This window comes from Carassius gibelio, chromosome A24, assembly GCF_023724105.1.
Source record: "Carassius gibelio isolate Cgi1373 ecotype wild population from Czech Republic chromosome A24, carGib1.2-hapl.c, whole genome shotgun sequence".
In the NCBI taxonomy this organism is placed as follows: Eukaryota; Metazoa; Chordata; class Actinopteri; order Cypriniformes; family Cyprinidae; genus Carassius; species Carassius gibelio.
The window spans coordinates 900,718-916,369 of NC_068394.1; the positions used below are offsets into that span (position 1 = coordinate 900,718).

General features: G+C 38.8%; 1 protein-coding gene across 7 annotated transcripts in view; it reads left to right on the forward strand.

Moving 5' to 3' along the window:
- The window catches only part of LOC127946329 (tripartite motif-containing protein 16), a 37,301-nt gene extending 21,857 nt beyond the window's left edge, over positions 1-15,444 (forward strand). For 2 of the 7 annotated variants that reach the window (XM_052542837.1, XM_052542836.1), the window contains exons 3-6: positions 11,875-12,105; positions 13,940-14,096; positions 14,227-14,274; positions 14,485-15,444. In XM_052542837.1, the coding sequence (XP_052398797.1) occupies positions 11,875-12,105; positions 13,940-14,096; positions 14,227-14,274; positions 14,485-15,008 (960 nt within the window). In that variant the 3' untranslated portion in view covers positions 15,009-15,444. Of the gene's footprint in view, positions 1-4,886; positions 5,047-5,629; positions 5,678-5,896; positions 6,556-10,945; positions 11,523-11,711; positions 11,796-11,874; positions 12,106-13,939; positions 14,097-14,226; positions 14,275-14,484 lie in introns of those variants that run through there. The other 5 variants (XM_052542833.1, XM_052542832.1, XM_052542838.1 and 2 more) reach the window with 4 other exon arrangements.
- The last annotated feature ends 208 nt before the right edge of the window (positions 15,445-15,652 follow it).

The following is a 15,652-nucleotide window of genomic DNA, read 5'->3' on the forward strand; positions in this document are numbered from 1 at the left end:
GCTCAAGAAAAATATAGATCAAATAATTAGTGAATCACAGTCTGGTTTTATAAAAGGTAGGTCAATACATAATAACATCAGATTGGTTTTAGATATTTTAGATTATCGTGAATATATTGAAGATGAAGGCTATATTCTCTTTTTAGATTTTAAAAAGGCATTTGACACAATCGAACATAATTTCATATTTTACTCCCTCGAAAAATTTGGTTTTGGCATGAAATTTATTTCTTTCATAAAAATGTTATATAAAGACATCAATAGTTCTATATCCCTTTCATTTGGAACATCCCAGAGATTCAATATTTCGCGAGGAATAAGACAAGGATGTCCCATTTCCCCTTTTCTATTTATCTTGGCAGTAGAAATGCTTGCTATCTTGATAGATAAAAATAGCAACTTTGATCGACTTAGTGTATTTGGAAGACAAATTGGTATAAGTCAATTAGCGGATGATACAGCGATCTTTTTAAAGGACCAATTTCAGATTAATAAAGCCATTCAACTAGTTAATCTATTTTCCAAAGCATCAGGCCTACACTTAAACTTGAACAAGTGTGAGTTACTTGCAATTCATGGCAGCGATTTAGACTCTTTATGTGACATACCCATAAAAACATGTGTAAAATATTTGGGGATAACTATTACTAGAGATAGTAATCAAAGTGTCCAAGAAAATTTTGTTAAAAATCTTTCAAAAGCAAAAGCAATTCTCAATAACTGGCTACAAAGAGATATTTCGATATTTGGAAGAGTCTTATTGACTAAAATGGAATTACTCTCCAGGTTCGTTTATCCAGCCTCCTCCTTAGCTATCCCGCCCCATTTACTGAAAGAATGTAATATTGCATTGTTTAACTTTATCTGGAAAAATAAGCATCACTATATCAACAAAAATGATTTAGTTCACAATTATGAAGAAGGGGGATTAAATGTTATTGATTTAGAAATAATGAATAGTGTTTTGAAAACTCAGTGGTTAAGATCATTTCTTTGTAATTCAAACTGCTTATGGTTCATCGTATCTTCTTCAATATTTGGGAAAGTAGGTGGCTTGGAGTTTTTGATTAGTTGTGACTTTAATATATCCAAATTACCTCTTAAATTGTCTGCATTTCACCAACAAGTTCTCCTATGTTGGAAATTAGCATTTTCTCACAATTTTAGTCCACACAAAACTTGTATTTGGAACAATCGTTTTATTTTGCACCATAACAAATCTTTATTTTATGAAAACTGGTTTCAATATAATATTCTTTCCCTATTGGACATGACAGACAGTTATGGAAATGTTCTCAATTACAAGGATTTCTGTTTAAAACATGGATTTGCATGTCATCCTAAAGAGTTTTACAGTGTTGTAAATGCCATACCCAAAAACATGGTATTATTAGTAAAAGGGATTCTTTCACATTACTCTGTAACATTCTCTCTCCCATCTCTTTGTCTGGGTGAATTGTTTATTAGAGATCATAAATGTAATAACAAATATATTAGAAATGTCTTCATTAATAAACTTCATCCAAATAGAATAAAACGATATTATGTTTTCAAAGAATTTAACCCTAAAGAGGTGAAGGAAATGAGAATGAATTATCTTACCTTTCCAAGTCTCCCTAAAGTGAAAGAGCTTCATTTTAAAATAATAAATGATATATACCCGTCTAAGGAGCTTATCAAATCAAAATTTGATATTGGAGAAAACTCTTGTCAATTCTGTGATAGTGATATTGAAACCACTGAACATATTTTTTTTGATTGTAATTACTCAAAGTTGTTTTGGGCTCAATTGTGCAGTAAAATGTCATGTGTAATTACATGGATAAATCCCCTTGAATACAAACAAATTAAGTTTGGTGTACTTAAGAAAGATTACTCACAACATTACTTGATTAACAACCTTTTTGATGTTGCTAAATATTTCATTCATAAATGCAGATTTCTGAAAACCCCTCCATCCTTTCCTCACTTCTCTAATGAACTCAAACTTTTTGCTGCTTCTCTTGATGCTCTCTCAAATGAAAAAGCTACTGCAGTTGCCAGCTTCTTCAGTGAACTAAGTGCTCAATAACTACTTGCTACCCCTTGTAAGAAATTAGTTATCTATAATTGCTCTTTTATTTTATTTATTTTTGTTTTTTTATTTAATTATTATTATTTTTTTATTATTATTATTTTTGTAATTTATTTATTTTTATTTATTCCTTTTTGTTATTCGTGATTGTGCATTTAATGTATTACATCACTATTACATATTGTATTTGCAACTATGTCTGCCTCGAAGAATTGTTAATATTGTTTATTCTGTACCTGTTTTGTATGTACATTTGTTTGCTAATAAAAAAAAAAAAAAAAGTGACCTAGAAAAAAAAAAAAAAAAAAAAAAAAAGAAAAAAAAAGTTATGGCCAATTTGAGAATTTACGAGGGTGAATCTCCAATGTGAATGCAGCAGCACGCCAGAGCAGCAAGAGACTTTAGACAGTATGCAAGAGACTGATTTGTTTGGAAAACTTTCTCAGTGCGCGCGAAGCGAGGGAACCATGAGACACAGGAGGAAAGAGATAAAAATTGATTATCTATCTATCAAGAAATGAAGCTTTAAAGAGCCACACAGATGGGAAATCAAAAATGACCTGTATTACAGTGTATGATGTAGCTGTGCATCAGTGTAAACAATGTGCAAAGTGATTAAACCAAAAAGTACACGATTTATAAAGTTATTGGCTTCTAAAGTAAGGAGTCGACTCTGAATCACTGAAACGAGTCGTTATAGATTTCAAATCTTTTGCCCATCTCTATGTACGTAGGAACACTTTGCATAATAATCTCCGCCTACCGTCTTGACCTGGTCTTGAAAGGTGGGGTTTAAGCATAGACAGTAAAAGAAATGGACACAGCGACCCCATTGGAACTCAATTCCTGAGTGAGCAGGAGTAAGTATTCTGATTAATTATTTTGTATAGTATTTTAAAATGTAACGCCAGTACGCCATATTAAGTTAATTGCCTGCGAGCTTCTCCTCTTGTCTGTACGGTAATGCGACAGAGAGTCGAGTGGTCATGACGCAATCGTTAGCCTATTTTTTACAAAAAATGTTTATACGGGGCCATAATGTAACATAGAAGGTAATGGAGCCCTTTATACATTGACGTGTATCTTTAGAAATAAAAAATGGACAAATGGAGTCTTTAAACGCCTCAGATGTAAAGTTATTCACTGTCAAAGTGACGCCAAAATGAAGGGGAGTCAATGGGAGTGCTAACGCAAGTGAAGTTCTGCTAAAAGATGGCAGCCTCCACCCGACTTCAACTTCCGGTCGAGTTCCTTGCCGCCTGGGTTTAAGGAAACTTAATCTTTTGAACAGCTTCGCGCGAACCGTTTGGGGATCTCTGAGAATTGAGGTAATTTTAAAATGATATTTTGACAAAATGACAATGTTTTTTAACCTGGGATGGATTTAAACCTAATGTACAGGACTTATAAACAGTGATAGGAAGCTTAGAATTTTCATCTTACTGGCTCTTTAATGAAAGCACAGACCTTGAGATGATAAATAACAGACGTTACAGTGGTTATAGCCATAGGTAAATTGTAATTTGTAAATAATACAATTTATTCATTTAGTTTTTTATTTGATTAAAGTTATTTTTTCACCCCTATAGTAAGTGTGTTTTTTTTCCAACAAATTTGAGGAAGGGGGACACAACAATAAATCCTGCTTGGGACACCTGTTTGGCCAGCAGCGGCCCTGAAGGTGTTGTTATACACATCTCTGGGATGTGTGCTCTACTACACACACACACACACTGAAGCACGCGTGGTGTTTTCAGCTCTTCACTATATTGATGTATGATGTATGCTACACATGTGCACTCCAGCGCGCTATGAGAGGATTTCACCATTTCATTTGCTAAAACTATCGTCATTCATTCGTATCGTATGGTACAGACTGACAGAAACGGCAATGTCTTTACGACAACCTGTCAGAATAAAATCTTGGTATAACTTGAAGAAACTCAAACAGAGAGTATGCTATACTTCAAGTAAGCTTATTAGCTAATAATAATAGTTTATTAAAAAACACAGAAACTCTGGTTACAACTCACCAAAATAAAAGTTTGGTCTAACTCAAAGAAATTATGTAAGAAATTGCACAGTAAAATATTCTTAAAAAAAGATACGTTATTTTAAAGGAATATCACACAAGTTTTCATAGAAGTTTTAATTTAAGCTTGCCAAAACAATAACACCAAATTTTTCAAAAACAATTTCTAAAAGTACATTTGTATTTGTGCCTATAGTGTTTATTTATGTATTATTATTGTCATCTAATAACACCAATGCTTCAGGGACCATATTCATATAACATCTAAGGCTAAATGTAGCTCTTGACTGGTTGAGTTAGATGATGATTAACAATAAACTAGAAAATCAGTTGAGTCTCCCCAGCTGGAAATGGCTGTTAAAATCTTGTGTTTCTTATAATAAACTGACATATTGATAACACTGAATCTTTTATAACAATCTTAATTACGATGCATACTGTGTGCATTAGTGAGTGTGTGGTGCTTATGGGGTATGGTCACTTATTCCTTATATGAACTGTTTCAAATGCAAGACATTGATTGCATGAGATTAAGTTTGTAAATGATAGCCTGTGCCTTTTATAGTGTGCACATATATTTATCATCAAACTGTGATAACTGTGACTAAATTCAGTATATATACGTCTGCAATATGTTGCCACCCCTTAAAAATTCCTGCCCCCTTCTCGCCACCCCATCAATATTTTTGTTTTATTATATAATCATCAGTCAGACTCTTATCTGATCATCTTTTGAAAGAGACACCACTTATAAATGAGTTTGATTTCTGTTTTCTGTAGAGTTATGAGTCTCTCTCAGCACCTCCTGAATCTACAGACGTAAATGATGATCTCTTCAGTTCTCTCTTCTCTTCTGATGATCTGAGAGAATCTGTTCATCTACTGAGAGACAAACTGGAGGATTTCTGCAAAGAGGAGCTCAAGAAGATCTCAGACAGAGGTAAAGTCCTGGAGATTATTCTGCTCTCAGAAACCAGTCCATCATCATCTCATATCATGGAGAACATCGTATGTGACCCTGGAGCACAAAAGCAGTCTGAAGTCTGGGGTATATTTGAAGCAATAGCCAAAAATAAATTCCATGGGTCAAAATTATCGATTTTTCTTTTATGCCAAAAATCATTAGGATTTTAGGTAAAGATCATGTTCCATGAAGATATTTATAAATGTTAAAACAAAAACAAAAAATTGATTAGTAAAATACATTGCTAAGAACTTAATTTGTAAAATTAAAAAGGCGATTTTCTCAATATTTAGATTTTTTTTTTTTTTTTTTTTTTTTTTTTGCAGCCTCAGATTCCAAATTTTTTAATAATTGTATCTCGACCAAATATTGTCTTCCTAACAAACCGTACATCAATGTAAGGATTATGTATTCAGCTTCCAGAGGATGTATAAATCTCAATTTTGAAAAATTGACACTTATGACTGGTTTTATGCTCCAGGTTCACATATTAGAAATGTCTTAGGAATGGATGGAGGTTCATGAGAATCACACTGTTCATGTCTGTTGATTTCCACAGTCACAATCACCAACATTGTTCCCAGAACCAGGAACGACTTCCTACAATGTAAGTCAGTAAGAAAACAAGCAGAAAAAGTGTGTTCATGTTCTTCTTGTAGAAGGAGAAAGAAGAGTTTTATAACTGATGATGTAAATGATGATTTGCACTGATATCTGGTCATCTGTACTGAGACACTGATGATACACTGAACATGAAGAGTTCAGCTACATGACAAGATCAAACCGATTCATAATTCTTGATTCTGATGTGTTTTATCTCCATCAGATTCCCGTCAGTTCACTCTGGATCTGAACACAGTGAATAAACTCCTATATCTGTCTGAGAACAACAGAGTGATTACTGTCACTGACACAGTCCAGCCGTATCCTGATCATCCAGACAGATTTGATTACTGGTATCAGGTGTTGTGTAGAGAGAGTGTGTGTGGACGCTGTTACTGGGAGCTGGAGTGGAGTGGATGTGATTGTGGAGTGCGTATATCAGTGTCATATAAGAGCATCGGCAGGAAGGGACGGGGTTATGAGTGTAAGTTTGGATCTAATGATCAGTCCTGGAGTTTGTACAGCACTCCCTCCAGATACTCATTTGGACACAATAACATATGGACTTCTGTCCCTGTAGAGTCCATCAGCAGGAGAATAGGAGTGTTTGTGGATCACAGTGCAGGAACTCTGTCCTTCTACAGCGTCTCCAGAAACACAATGAGCCTCATCCACACAGTCCAGACCACATTCACTCAGCCGCTCTATCCTGGGTTTTGGGTTGGTTCTGGATCATCAGTGAAATTGTGTTAGACTCAGAATAGACTGATGAGAGATTCTACCCATAATGCTTTAATGCATAATCTTTTCATGACATTAATACAGCAGCTGAACTTCTGTCAGTGAAATAACATGAATCAAAATAAATTTGTATATAAAATCCTCAAATAGTAGTTTCTATTCTTTTCTCATCCTCTGCATGTGTTGACTGAAATCAGTTGTTTAGTTTTTTTAATGTACAGTCAATGTACAGTTATTTTTATTATTACTTTATTTATTAAAAATCCTTTCAATTCAAATGATCACAGACAATTAATCATTTTCCTTATTCATCTCATGTTTCTCCAACACTTTTCAGTGTTTTGTGTTCTTTTGCCACTGATTTTATTGCCATGCCTGTGTGTGTGTGTGTGTGTGTGTGTGTGTGTGTGTGCGCGCGCTTGCGTGTGTGGGTGGGTGTTCGCGTGCGTGCGTGTGTGTGTGTGTCTGTGTGTGCCTCACTTGTTGGGGGGCAGGTCAGAAGTGTTGGGCAGTAACTGTTTAATCTGCAATCGGATTCCAAAAATAAAGTACCTCAAGTATATTACATTTTCAAATGAAAAGTGAAAGTGAAAGTGAAAGTAAAAGCTGCAGTCCATGACTTTTCTTTGGTTAAAAACGATCCAAAAAAGGTTTTAACGCTATCACTTGTTAAATTTAGGTAAAGCATTGATCGACCAAGATGGCGGCGCGGACACATCGCAAGGCTCAGCGTCTCTCCAGTTTTGTCAATTTTGCAGTTTTATTCCTGCTCATCTCGGGTCTGTTCGTACTGAACAGCTTTGCTTTAACATCATACACCCGACGGGAGCTTTTGGATATCGGTGAGGACTTTACCAGCAGTTTCATCACCAATCTTCGACTCATCCCTGAGATCGCTAGAACACCCGAGGCTTCGCATTCTACCCGGCCGGGCGGAAGTGCTCGCAGGCGGCGTCAAAATCTTAAACAAAGGTGGGGGAAGCACGGAGGTCTAAGAGCTAAGCTAAAGCTAACACCGCTCCGGCTCTCTTTACCCAGCATTTTCCTCGCTAATGTGCGGTCACTGGTGAACAAAATGGATGAGTTACGACTCCGCATCACCCACAGTAAGAGACTTCTGGACTGCAATGTCATGGTTTTCACAGAAACATGGCTACACAGCGACGTACCCAACAATGCTATTGATCTAGCCGGACGCTAAACGCTCCGGGCAGATAGAACAGCAGATGACTCCGGCAAGACAAGAGGTGGTGGATTGTGCATTTATGTCAACAAAGCTTGGTGTACGAACACTGTCATTGTTGGGAGACACTGCTCAGCTAACCTAGAGTTTCTCATGGTTAAATGTAGACCTTTTTATCTGCCACGGGAGTTCACTTCCACCATAATATCCGCAGTCTATATTCCACCGGATGCTAATGCCAAGCTTGCTTTGAACGAACTTCATGCAGCCATTAGTAAACAACAGACTGCTCACCCTGAGGCTGCTTTTATTGTAGCGGGTGATTTTAATCACTGCAAATTAAAAACAGTACTCCCCAAATTTCACCAGCATGTTTCCTGCCACACCAGAGGAGACAAAACTTTGGATCATGTTTATACAAACATTAATGGAGCTTACATCGCAAACCCCCTCCCCCACCTCGGACAGTCTGATCACCTTTCTTTGTTTCTCACCCCTAAGTATTCACCCCTCATCAACCGTGTGAAGCCATCAGTGAGGACCATCAAAGTGTGGCCAACTGGAGCAGACTCTTTACTTCAACACAGGTTTCAACACACTGACTGGAGTATGTTAGCTTCACAGGCTGCCTGTGGCTCTCACACGGACATTGATATCTACACCTCCTCTGTACTGGATCACATCAACTCCACCATTGACCGTGTAACAACAGAAAAACAGATAACAACATACCCTAATGGATGAACAAGGAGGTGCGACTTCTGCTGAAAGCCCGCAACACTGCCTTCAGGCCAGACGACGCTCAGGCCTACAGTAAATCCAGGGCTAACCTGAAAAGGGGCATCAAAAAGGCGAAGTACTGCTACAAGCTGAAGGTAGAGGAACACTTTTCCAACTCTGACCCCCGACGCATGTGGCAGGGCATCCAGATCATCAGTGACTACAAGTCAAGCAACTCCACACCAACAGTCACGGACGTCTCCTTCCTTAACGAGCTAAATGACTTTTATGCTCGCTTCAACAGCGACAGCAAGGAGACAGCCACCAAGATCACACCCTCAGCAGACCACCAACCTCTCAAACTCACCTCCACAGATGTCCACACTGCATTGAGCCAGATCAACGCACGCAAGGCTGCTGGCCCGGATGGCATTCCTGGATGTGTGCTTAAGACATGTGCAGAGCAGCTTGCAGGGGTCTTCACAGACATTTTCAACCTGTCCCTCACCCAAGCAACTGTGCCAACATGTTTTAAGTCCACATCCATTGTGCCAGTACCGAAACACTCCTCCCCAACGTGCCTCAATGACTATCGCCCCGTAGCACTCACACCCATCATTATGAAGTGCTTCGAGCGACTGGTCCTAGCACACCTCAAAGACTCCCTCCCACCCACACTGGACCCACACCAATTTGCCTACCGCAGAAATAGGAGCACAGAGGATGCAGTATGCACAGTGCTGCACTCTGCACTCACACACCTTGACCATAACAACACGTATGTTAGGATGTTGTTTGTTGACTTCAGTACAGCATTTAACACCGTCATTCCCTCCAAGCTGACCACAAAACTTGGAGACCTGGACATTAACACCTCCCTCTGCAACTGGATTATGGACTTTCTGACCAACAGGCCTCAGCATGTTCGGTCAGGCTACACCCCTCTCCCACCACCATCACACTTAACACCGGCGTACCACAGGGCTGTGTGCTGAGCCCATTCCTCTACTCCCTTTACACCCATGACTGCAAGCCTGTGCATGGATCCAACTCCATCATTAAGTTTGCAGATGACACCACGGTGATTGGCCTCATCAGTGACAACGATGAGACTGCCTACAGGGAAGAGATACAGCACCTGGCCTCATGGTGCGCTGACAATTACCTGCTCCTTAACACCAATAAGACCAAGGAGCTCATTGTGGACTTCAGGAAGAAGAAAGGAAGCACGCATGACCCCATCCACATTAACGGGATGGTTGTTGAACGTGTCTCCAGCTTCAAGTTCCTGGGAACCACCATCTCGGAGGAACTGTCCTGGACCACAAACACCTAAAGCCTGGTCAAGAAGGCTCACCAGCGCCTTTTCTTCCTCAGGTCACTGAAGAAGAACCAGCTGTCTTCAACCATCCTGGTGAACTTTTACGGGTGTGTGATCGAGAGCATCCTGACCAGTTGCATCACAGTCTGGTATGGGAACTGCTCAGTGGCTGATCGCAAGGCACTGCAGATGGTGGTGAAAACCGCCCAGCGCATCACAGGGACACCACTTCCTGCTCTTGAGGACATCCAGAGGAAACGCTGTCTACGTCGAGCTCGCAGCATTCTCAAGGACTCCTCTCACCCTGACCACGGACTGTTTAACCTCCTCCTTTCCGGAAGGCGTTTCAGGAGCCTCCGGACAAGGACCACAAGATTCAGGAACAGCTAAAGCTGTTCCCTAAAGCTGTCTCCTTGCTGAACTCTGCCCTCTGACACCCCTCAACACCCCCCACACCACACATAGACTCCTCCCCCTCTTCAACACTCTGATTTCTTTATTAATTCACAAGCAAAAAGTAACTTGTTATTACTTGCACTACTGCCTGTTCATCCAGGAACAATGTATAATCCATTTGCACACTGAAATATTTTTTTCTATGCACTTTACTGTCCATTGCAATACTGTAAATTATGTTCATAGTTCTGCCTATAGTGTACATACACTTTTACATAGTCCATCTGTATAGTATGTTCATAGTACACCTATCTGTATATCGTGCTTATAGTATTTAATATCTGTAAATTATGTCCATAATACTTACCTGTATAGTTATTGTACATATTATAGACCTTTATTCTGTACTTACTGCTTATTGCACTTCTGGTTAGATGCTAACTGCATTTCGTTGCCTTGTACCTACATGTGCAGTGACAATAAAGTTGAATCTAATCTAATCTAATCTAATCTAATCTATCTCCTTACCTTAGCCCGATTCACAACGTTATGCTTGTAATAATATTTTCTAATTTAACTGGTACTGATACACGGGATTACACAAGATCAAATAGAACCAGTTCTAAGGAACATAAATTTGCTATACTGATGTTATTAACGTTAACAATTTGAAAACAAAGTATAAAAATAATAATAATTTGCATGGTTAGATATGATATGAGATAAGTTATCGTTAGATTAAATCACCATCAGTAGCATGATTATGATTAGGGGGGGAATTTTTTTTTTATTTGAATGGGGAGTTTAGGGTATTTCTTTTAGACATATTTTAAACTACCAGGAAACAGGAAACACATGACTCAAGGGGAAGAGAAAGTGAAAGTGTAGTTGAGCTGTCGTGTGTTGTGCAGTAAAATGGCGGAAGCCAGCTTTTCTCAGGATGATCTCATGTGTCCAGTGTGTCTGGATCTCCTGAAGGATCCAGTGACCATCCAGTGTGGACACAGTTACTGTAAGAGCTGTATTACAGACCGCTGGGATCAGGAAGATCAGATGAGAGTCTACAGCTGTCCTCAGTGCAGAGAGACCTTCAGTCCAAGACCTGTTTTAGCTGGAAACACTGTGCTGGCTGAACTGGTGAAGAAACTTAACAAGAGGAAACGTCCTGCTGACTGTGACGCTGGAGCTGGAGATGTGCAGTGTGATGTCTGTACTGGAAGAAAATACAAAGCTGTCAAGTCCTGTCTGATGTGTCAGGAATCTTACTGTCAAACTCATTTTGACCGTCATGAGGAACTTCATTCACATAAACCACACAAAGTGATTGAAGCCACTGGACGACTGCAGGAGATGATCTGCCAGAAACATGAGAAACATCTGGAAATGTACTGTATTACCGACCAACAATGTATTTGTGAGCTGTGTACAAAATATGAGCATAAAAACCACAACACTGTATCAGCCGCAGCACAGAGGACAGAGAAACAGGTATTTAACTCTACTGCTTACACTTATGAAGAGAAACAAGCTTATATCTCCATTTCAATTCATGTACAATTGCTTGACTTTGAACCTCCATTGGTTATCAGTTCCACTTTTACAGGATACATCTGTCCACATGATGATTTAGAGACAATAGTTTTCTGTAATATTTACTGTCATCCATTTGTCGTGCAGAAGCAGCTGAAGGAGACGCAGAAGACGTTCCAGCAGAGAGAGAAAGATCTCCAGCAGCTGAGAGAGACTGTGGCGTCTCATAAGGTGAGTCTGGAGAAGAAGAGAAGTTTGTCTCCGTCTCAGTTCAGACTCACTGAAGCTGAATCACTGTGTGTCCTAACAGCGCTCTGCACAGACAGCAGTGGAGGACAGTGAGAGGATCTTTACTGAGCTCATCCGCTCCATTGAGAGAAGCCGCTCTGAGCTGATACGACTGATCAGAGATCAGGAAAAGACTGCAGTGAGTCGAGCTGAAGAACGACTGGAGCGACTGGAGCAGGAGATCAATGATCTGAGGAGGAGAGACGCTGAGCTGGAGCAGCTTTCACACACACATCACATCCAGTTCCTGCAGGTAACACACATCTAGAAGAACAGGATCATAGTGGACTCGAGCAGATCCTGCTGTGACAGAGACTCACAGAGAAACATTTCATGAGTGTCTTATTATATAATCATCTTCTATCAGCTCTCTGTTCTGGAAGATATATTTAGCTGCCGAACATCACTAGCGCCACTTACAGTTAAATATTTTACAAACTTTTCAACTTTTTAAAATATGGATCAGGTGATCTTCAAAGTATACGTCTTTAAAGCTGTATATTAGCAATCAGTTAAACAGGGATATCAGACAAAAATTTAAGGTGTCACAAATAATTAGTTTTCAACTGAAACTGTGTTCCTTGGTGATTGGGCGGCATGACAATGGAATAAGGGATCCAGGTACAAGCTGTATTACAGGGCGTAGCTTAAACTGGCAGGGTCAAACACCACCAAACAGCTATGTCCCACGGCAAGACAAAAGAGTAATCCAAATAACAGGCATTGGTCAGAACAGGCAGCCAACAATCACAAACCAGGGAACAATCCAACGACAAAAATACATAGGCAAGGAAACAATGAACTGCCTCTTAAGAGCTAATTCAGACTTAGCAATGTGTGAGTGTGAATTTACATTTAGCCAACGCAACTAGGGGTTAAGTGTCTTGCTCAGGGACACATTGGTGTTTCACAGAAGATTCAAACCCGGGTCTCTCACACCAAAGGCATGTGTCTTATCCACTGTGCCAACGCCACTTCTACTTGAGTACAACTGTAATCAGTTGTGTTTGTAATCAGTTCCTATCCTAGGGTTTTTGGGAAAGGACTCTGGGGTGAGAAGGTGAAGGTAAGGGATGGGATGGAGTGGGCAATCCAGCTAGAAATTGTGACAGATATAATGCAAGTCTGGCTGCACTTTCTTGAGACTAAAAAAAAAGCAAATCGGGAAACACAAAATGAATACTCGTGGCTCCTGACACTATACTGAGGTCTTATGAAGCATAACGATCTGTCTGCACAAGAAACTGAACTTTATTACCAGTAATCCAGACCCTCAGGCAACTTGGAAATCCAGTTCTCTCAGACAGTTCATTTCAATGAACTGGTTCACTTCACTAGTTAATTTACATAATCATGCAATGATATAATATGTAGACAATTAGAATATTAAGTATCACAATTAAATATCAAAGATGGGAAACCGCTAACTTGTATTTTATGAATCACTAAAGACCAAGGTTTCAGCTAAAAAAATAGGCGAGGAAGGTGCTTGAAGGTGAGGAAATTAACAGAAAGTGTTCATTTTTGGGTGAACTATGGTTTTAAGACATGGTCAGGTTCTGCTTTTGTTTCAAAGCACTGAAACATTGTTCAGTCACTCCAGGATTTCTTGATTCAGAATTTTATGCTAAAACAAAAACTGCATTATTTGTCGCACCTTGATCCTTGCTAATGCTAATATACAGAGTCATGTTTGTGTAGTTTAAACGTGTCACTATCTGCTCTAAAGTTATAAATAATGGTCAACCTAACGGTAGGGTGTGAGGTGTTTTGTTTTTGTTTGTTTGTTTTTTTAAAACAAATCTACTCAAGCCTACAGTGAGACTCCATTGATAGATTTATGTTCTTAGGAGATGTTTTTGATCCAAACTATTTTCCAGAAAGTTTAAATATAGTGTAAGTGACAAATTCTAGAATCTGTAGCTCTAATGTTATATATGAGAAGAATGAAGCTGATGCAGTGAAAGTGCTGGATTGAGGTGAGTTACTAAAGATCAGTCAAGTCAACAAGAGCCGCACAACTCTGATGTTCTGCAGGTTACTGGGTGAAGTGTGGAGCTCATGAGTTTGATTTCTGTTTTCTGTAGAGTTTCCCGTCTCTCTCAGCACCTCCTGAATCTACAGATGTAAATGACGATCTCTTCAGTTCTCTCTCTTCTGATGATCTGAGAGAACCTGTTCATCAGCTGAGAGACAAACTGGAGGATTTCTGCAAAGAGCAGCTCAAGAAGATCTCAGACAGAGGTAAAGTCCTGGAGATTCATCTGCTCTCAGAAACCAATTGATCATCATGAAGAACATCATATTAGAAATGTCTTAGGAAAGGATGGAGGATCATGAGAATCACACTGTTCATGTCTGTTGATTTCCACAGTCACAATCACCAACATTGTTCCCAGAACCAGGAACGACTTCCTACAATGTAAGTCAGTAAGAAAACAAGCAGAAAACCTCACTGAATGTGTTCATGTTCTACTTGTAGAAGGAGAAAGAAGAGTTTTATAACTGATGATGTAAATGATGATTAACACTGATATCTGTTCATCTGTACTGAGACACTGATGATACACTGAACATGAAAAGATCAAACCGATTCATAATTCCTGATTCTGATGTGTTTTATCTCCATCAGATTCCCGTCAGTTCACTCTGGATCTGAACACAGCATATAAACGCCTCCGTCTGTCTAAGAACAACAGAGTGATTACTGGCAGTAGAACAGATCAGCCGTATCCTGATCATCCAGACAGATTTGATGTGTGTCAGGTGTTGTGTAGAGAGAGTGTGTGTGGACGCTGTTACTGGGAGCTGGAGTGGAGAAGAGGTGATTGTGGAGTGCGTATAGCAGTGTCATATAAGAGCATCAGCAGAAAGGGACGGGGTCATAAGTGTAAGTTTGGAAATAATGAGGAGTCCTGGAGTTTGGAATGCATTCCTCCGAAATACTATTTAATACACAATTTAATAAGGACTGATCTCCCTGTAGAGTCCATCAGCAGGAGAATAGGAGTGTTTGTGGATCACAGAGCAGGAACTCTGTCCTTCTACAGCGTCTCTGACACAATGAGCCTCATCCACACAGTCCAGACCACATTCACTCAGACGCTCTATCCTGGGTTTGGGATTTCTAGAGCATCATCAGTTAAACTGTGTTGATGAATCAGAATAGACTGATGAGAGATTCTAAACATAATGATTTGAGCTGCAAGATAAATCTGGAACAGTGAGATGTTATACATTTTAAAGTCGAAATACTTAGGCTTACTTAAAAAAAACAACAACATGTAAACCAACTAACAAAGTGAAATAGGAATATTAAGTTATTATGTATATTATGTTTACTGACACATGCTTAGTATAATTCACTTATACAAGAGTTCTAGTAACTAAGATAGAACTTTAGAGAGTACTTAATCCTTATTTTATATTTATTCTTGACTCATTGTGGCATGAATAAATTATGCAATTTGTTTTACATTTTGTTTAGTTTTTTTGTTGCCAATTTTATTTGTTGTTTTGTGTCAGTAGTAGCAAAACAAAGATCAACAAAGATACAAATTGTTATTGTTACAATAAAATTTACAAAATGTTATTGCTACTATTGTTGTGTTTTGGCTGCTGAATGCTAAAGTCAGTGTATGAATGAAGCAGGGTCGATTGGAAGATAATTGATAGATTACATTATCCTATTTAAAAGTTTATCAAGGTGTTCATGACAAATGTTACAATATTTAAATTTTTTAAAGTGTAAACGTTAGAACACCTATTTAAAACAAAATATTTATTATTTTTATTTGTGT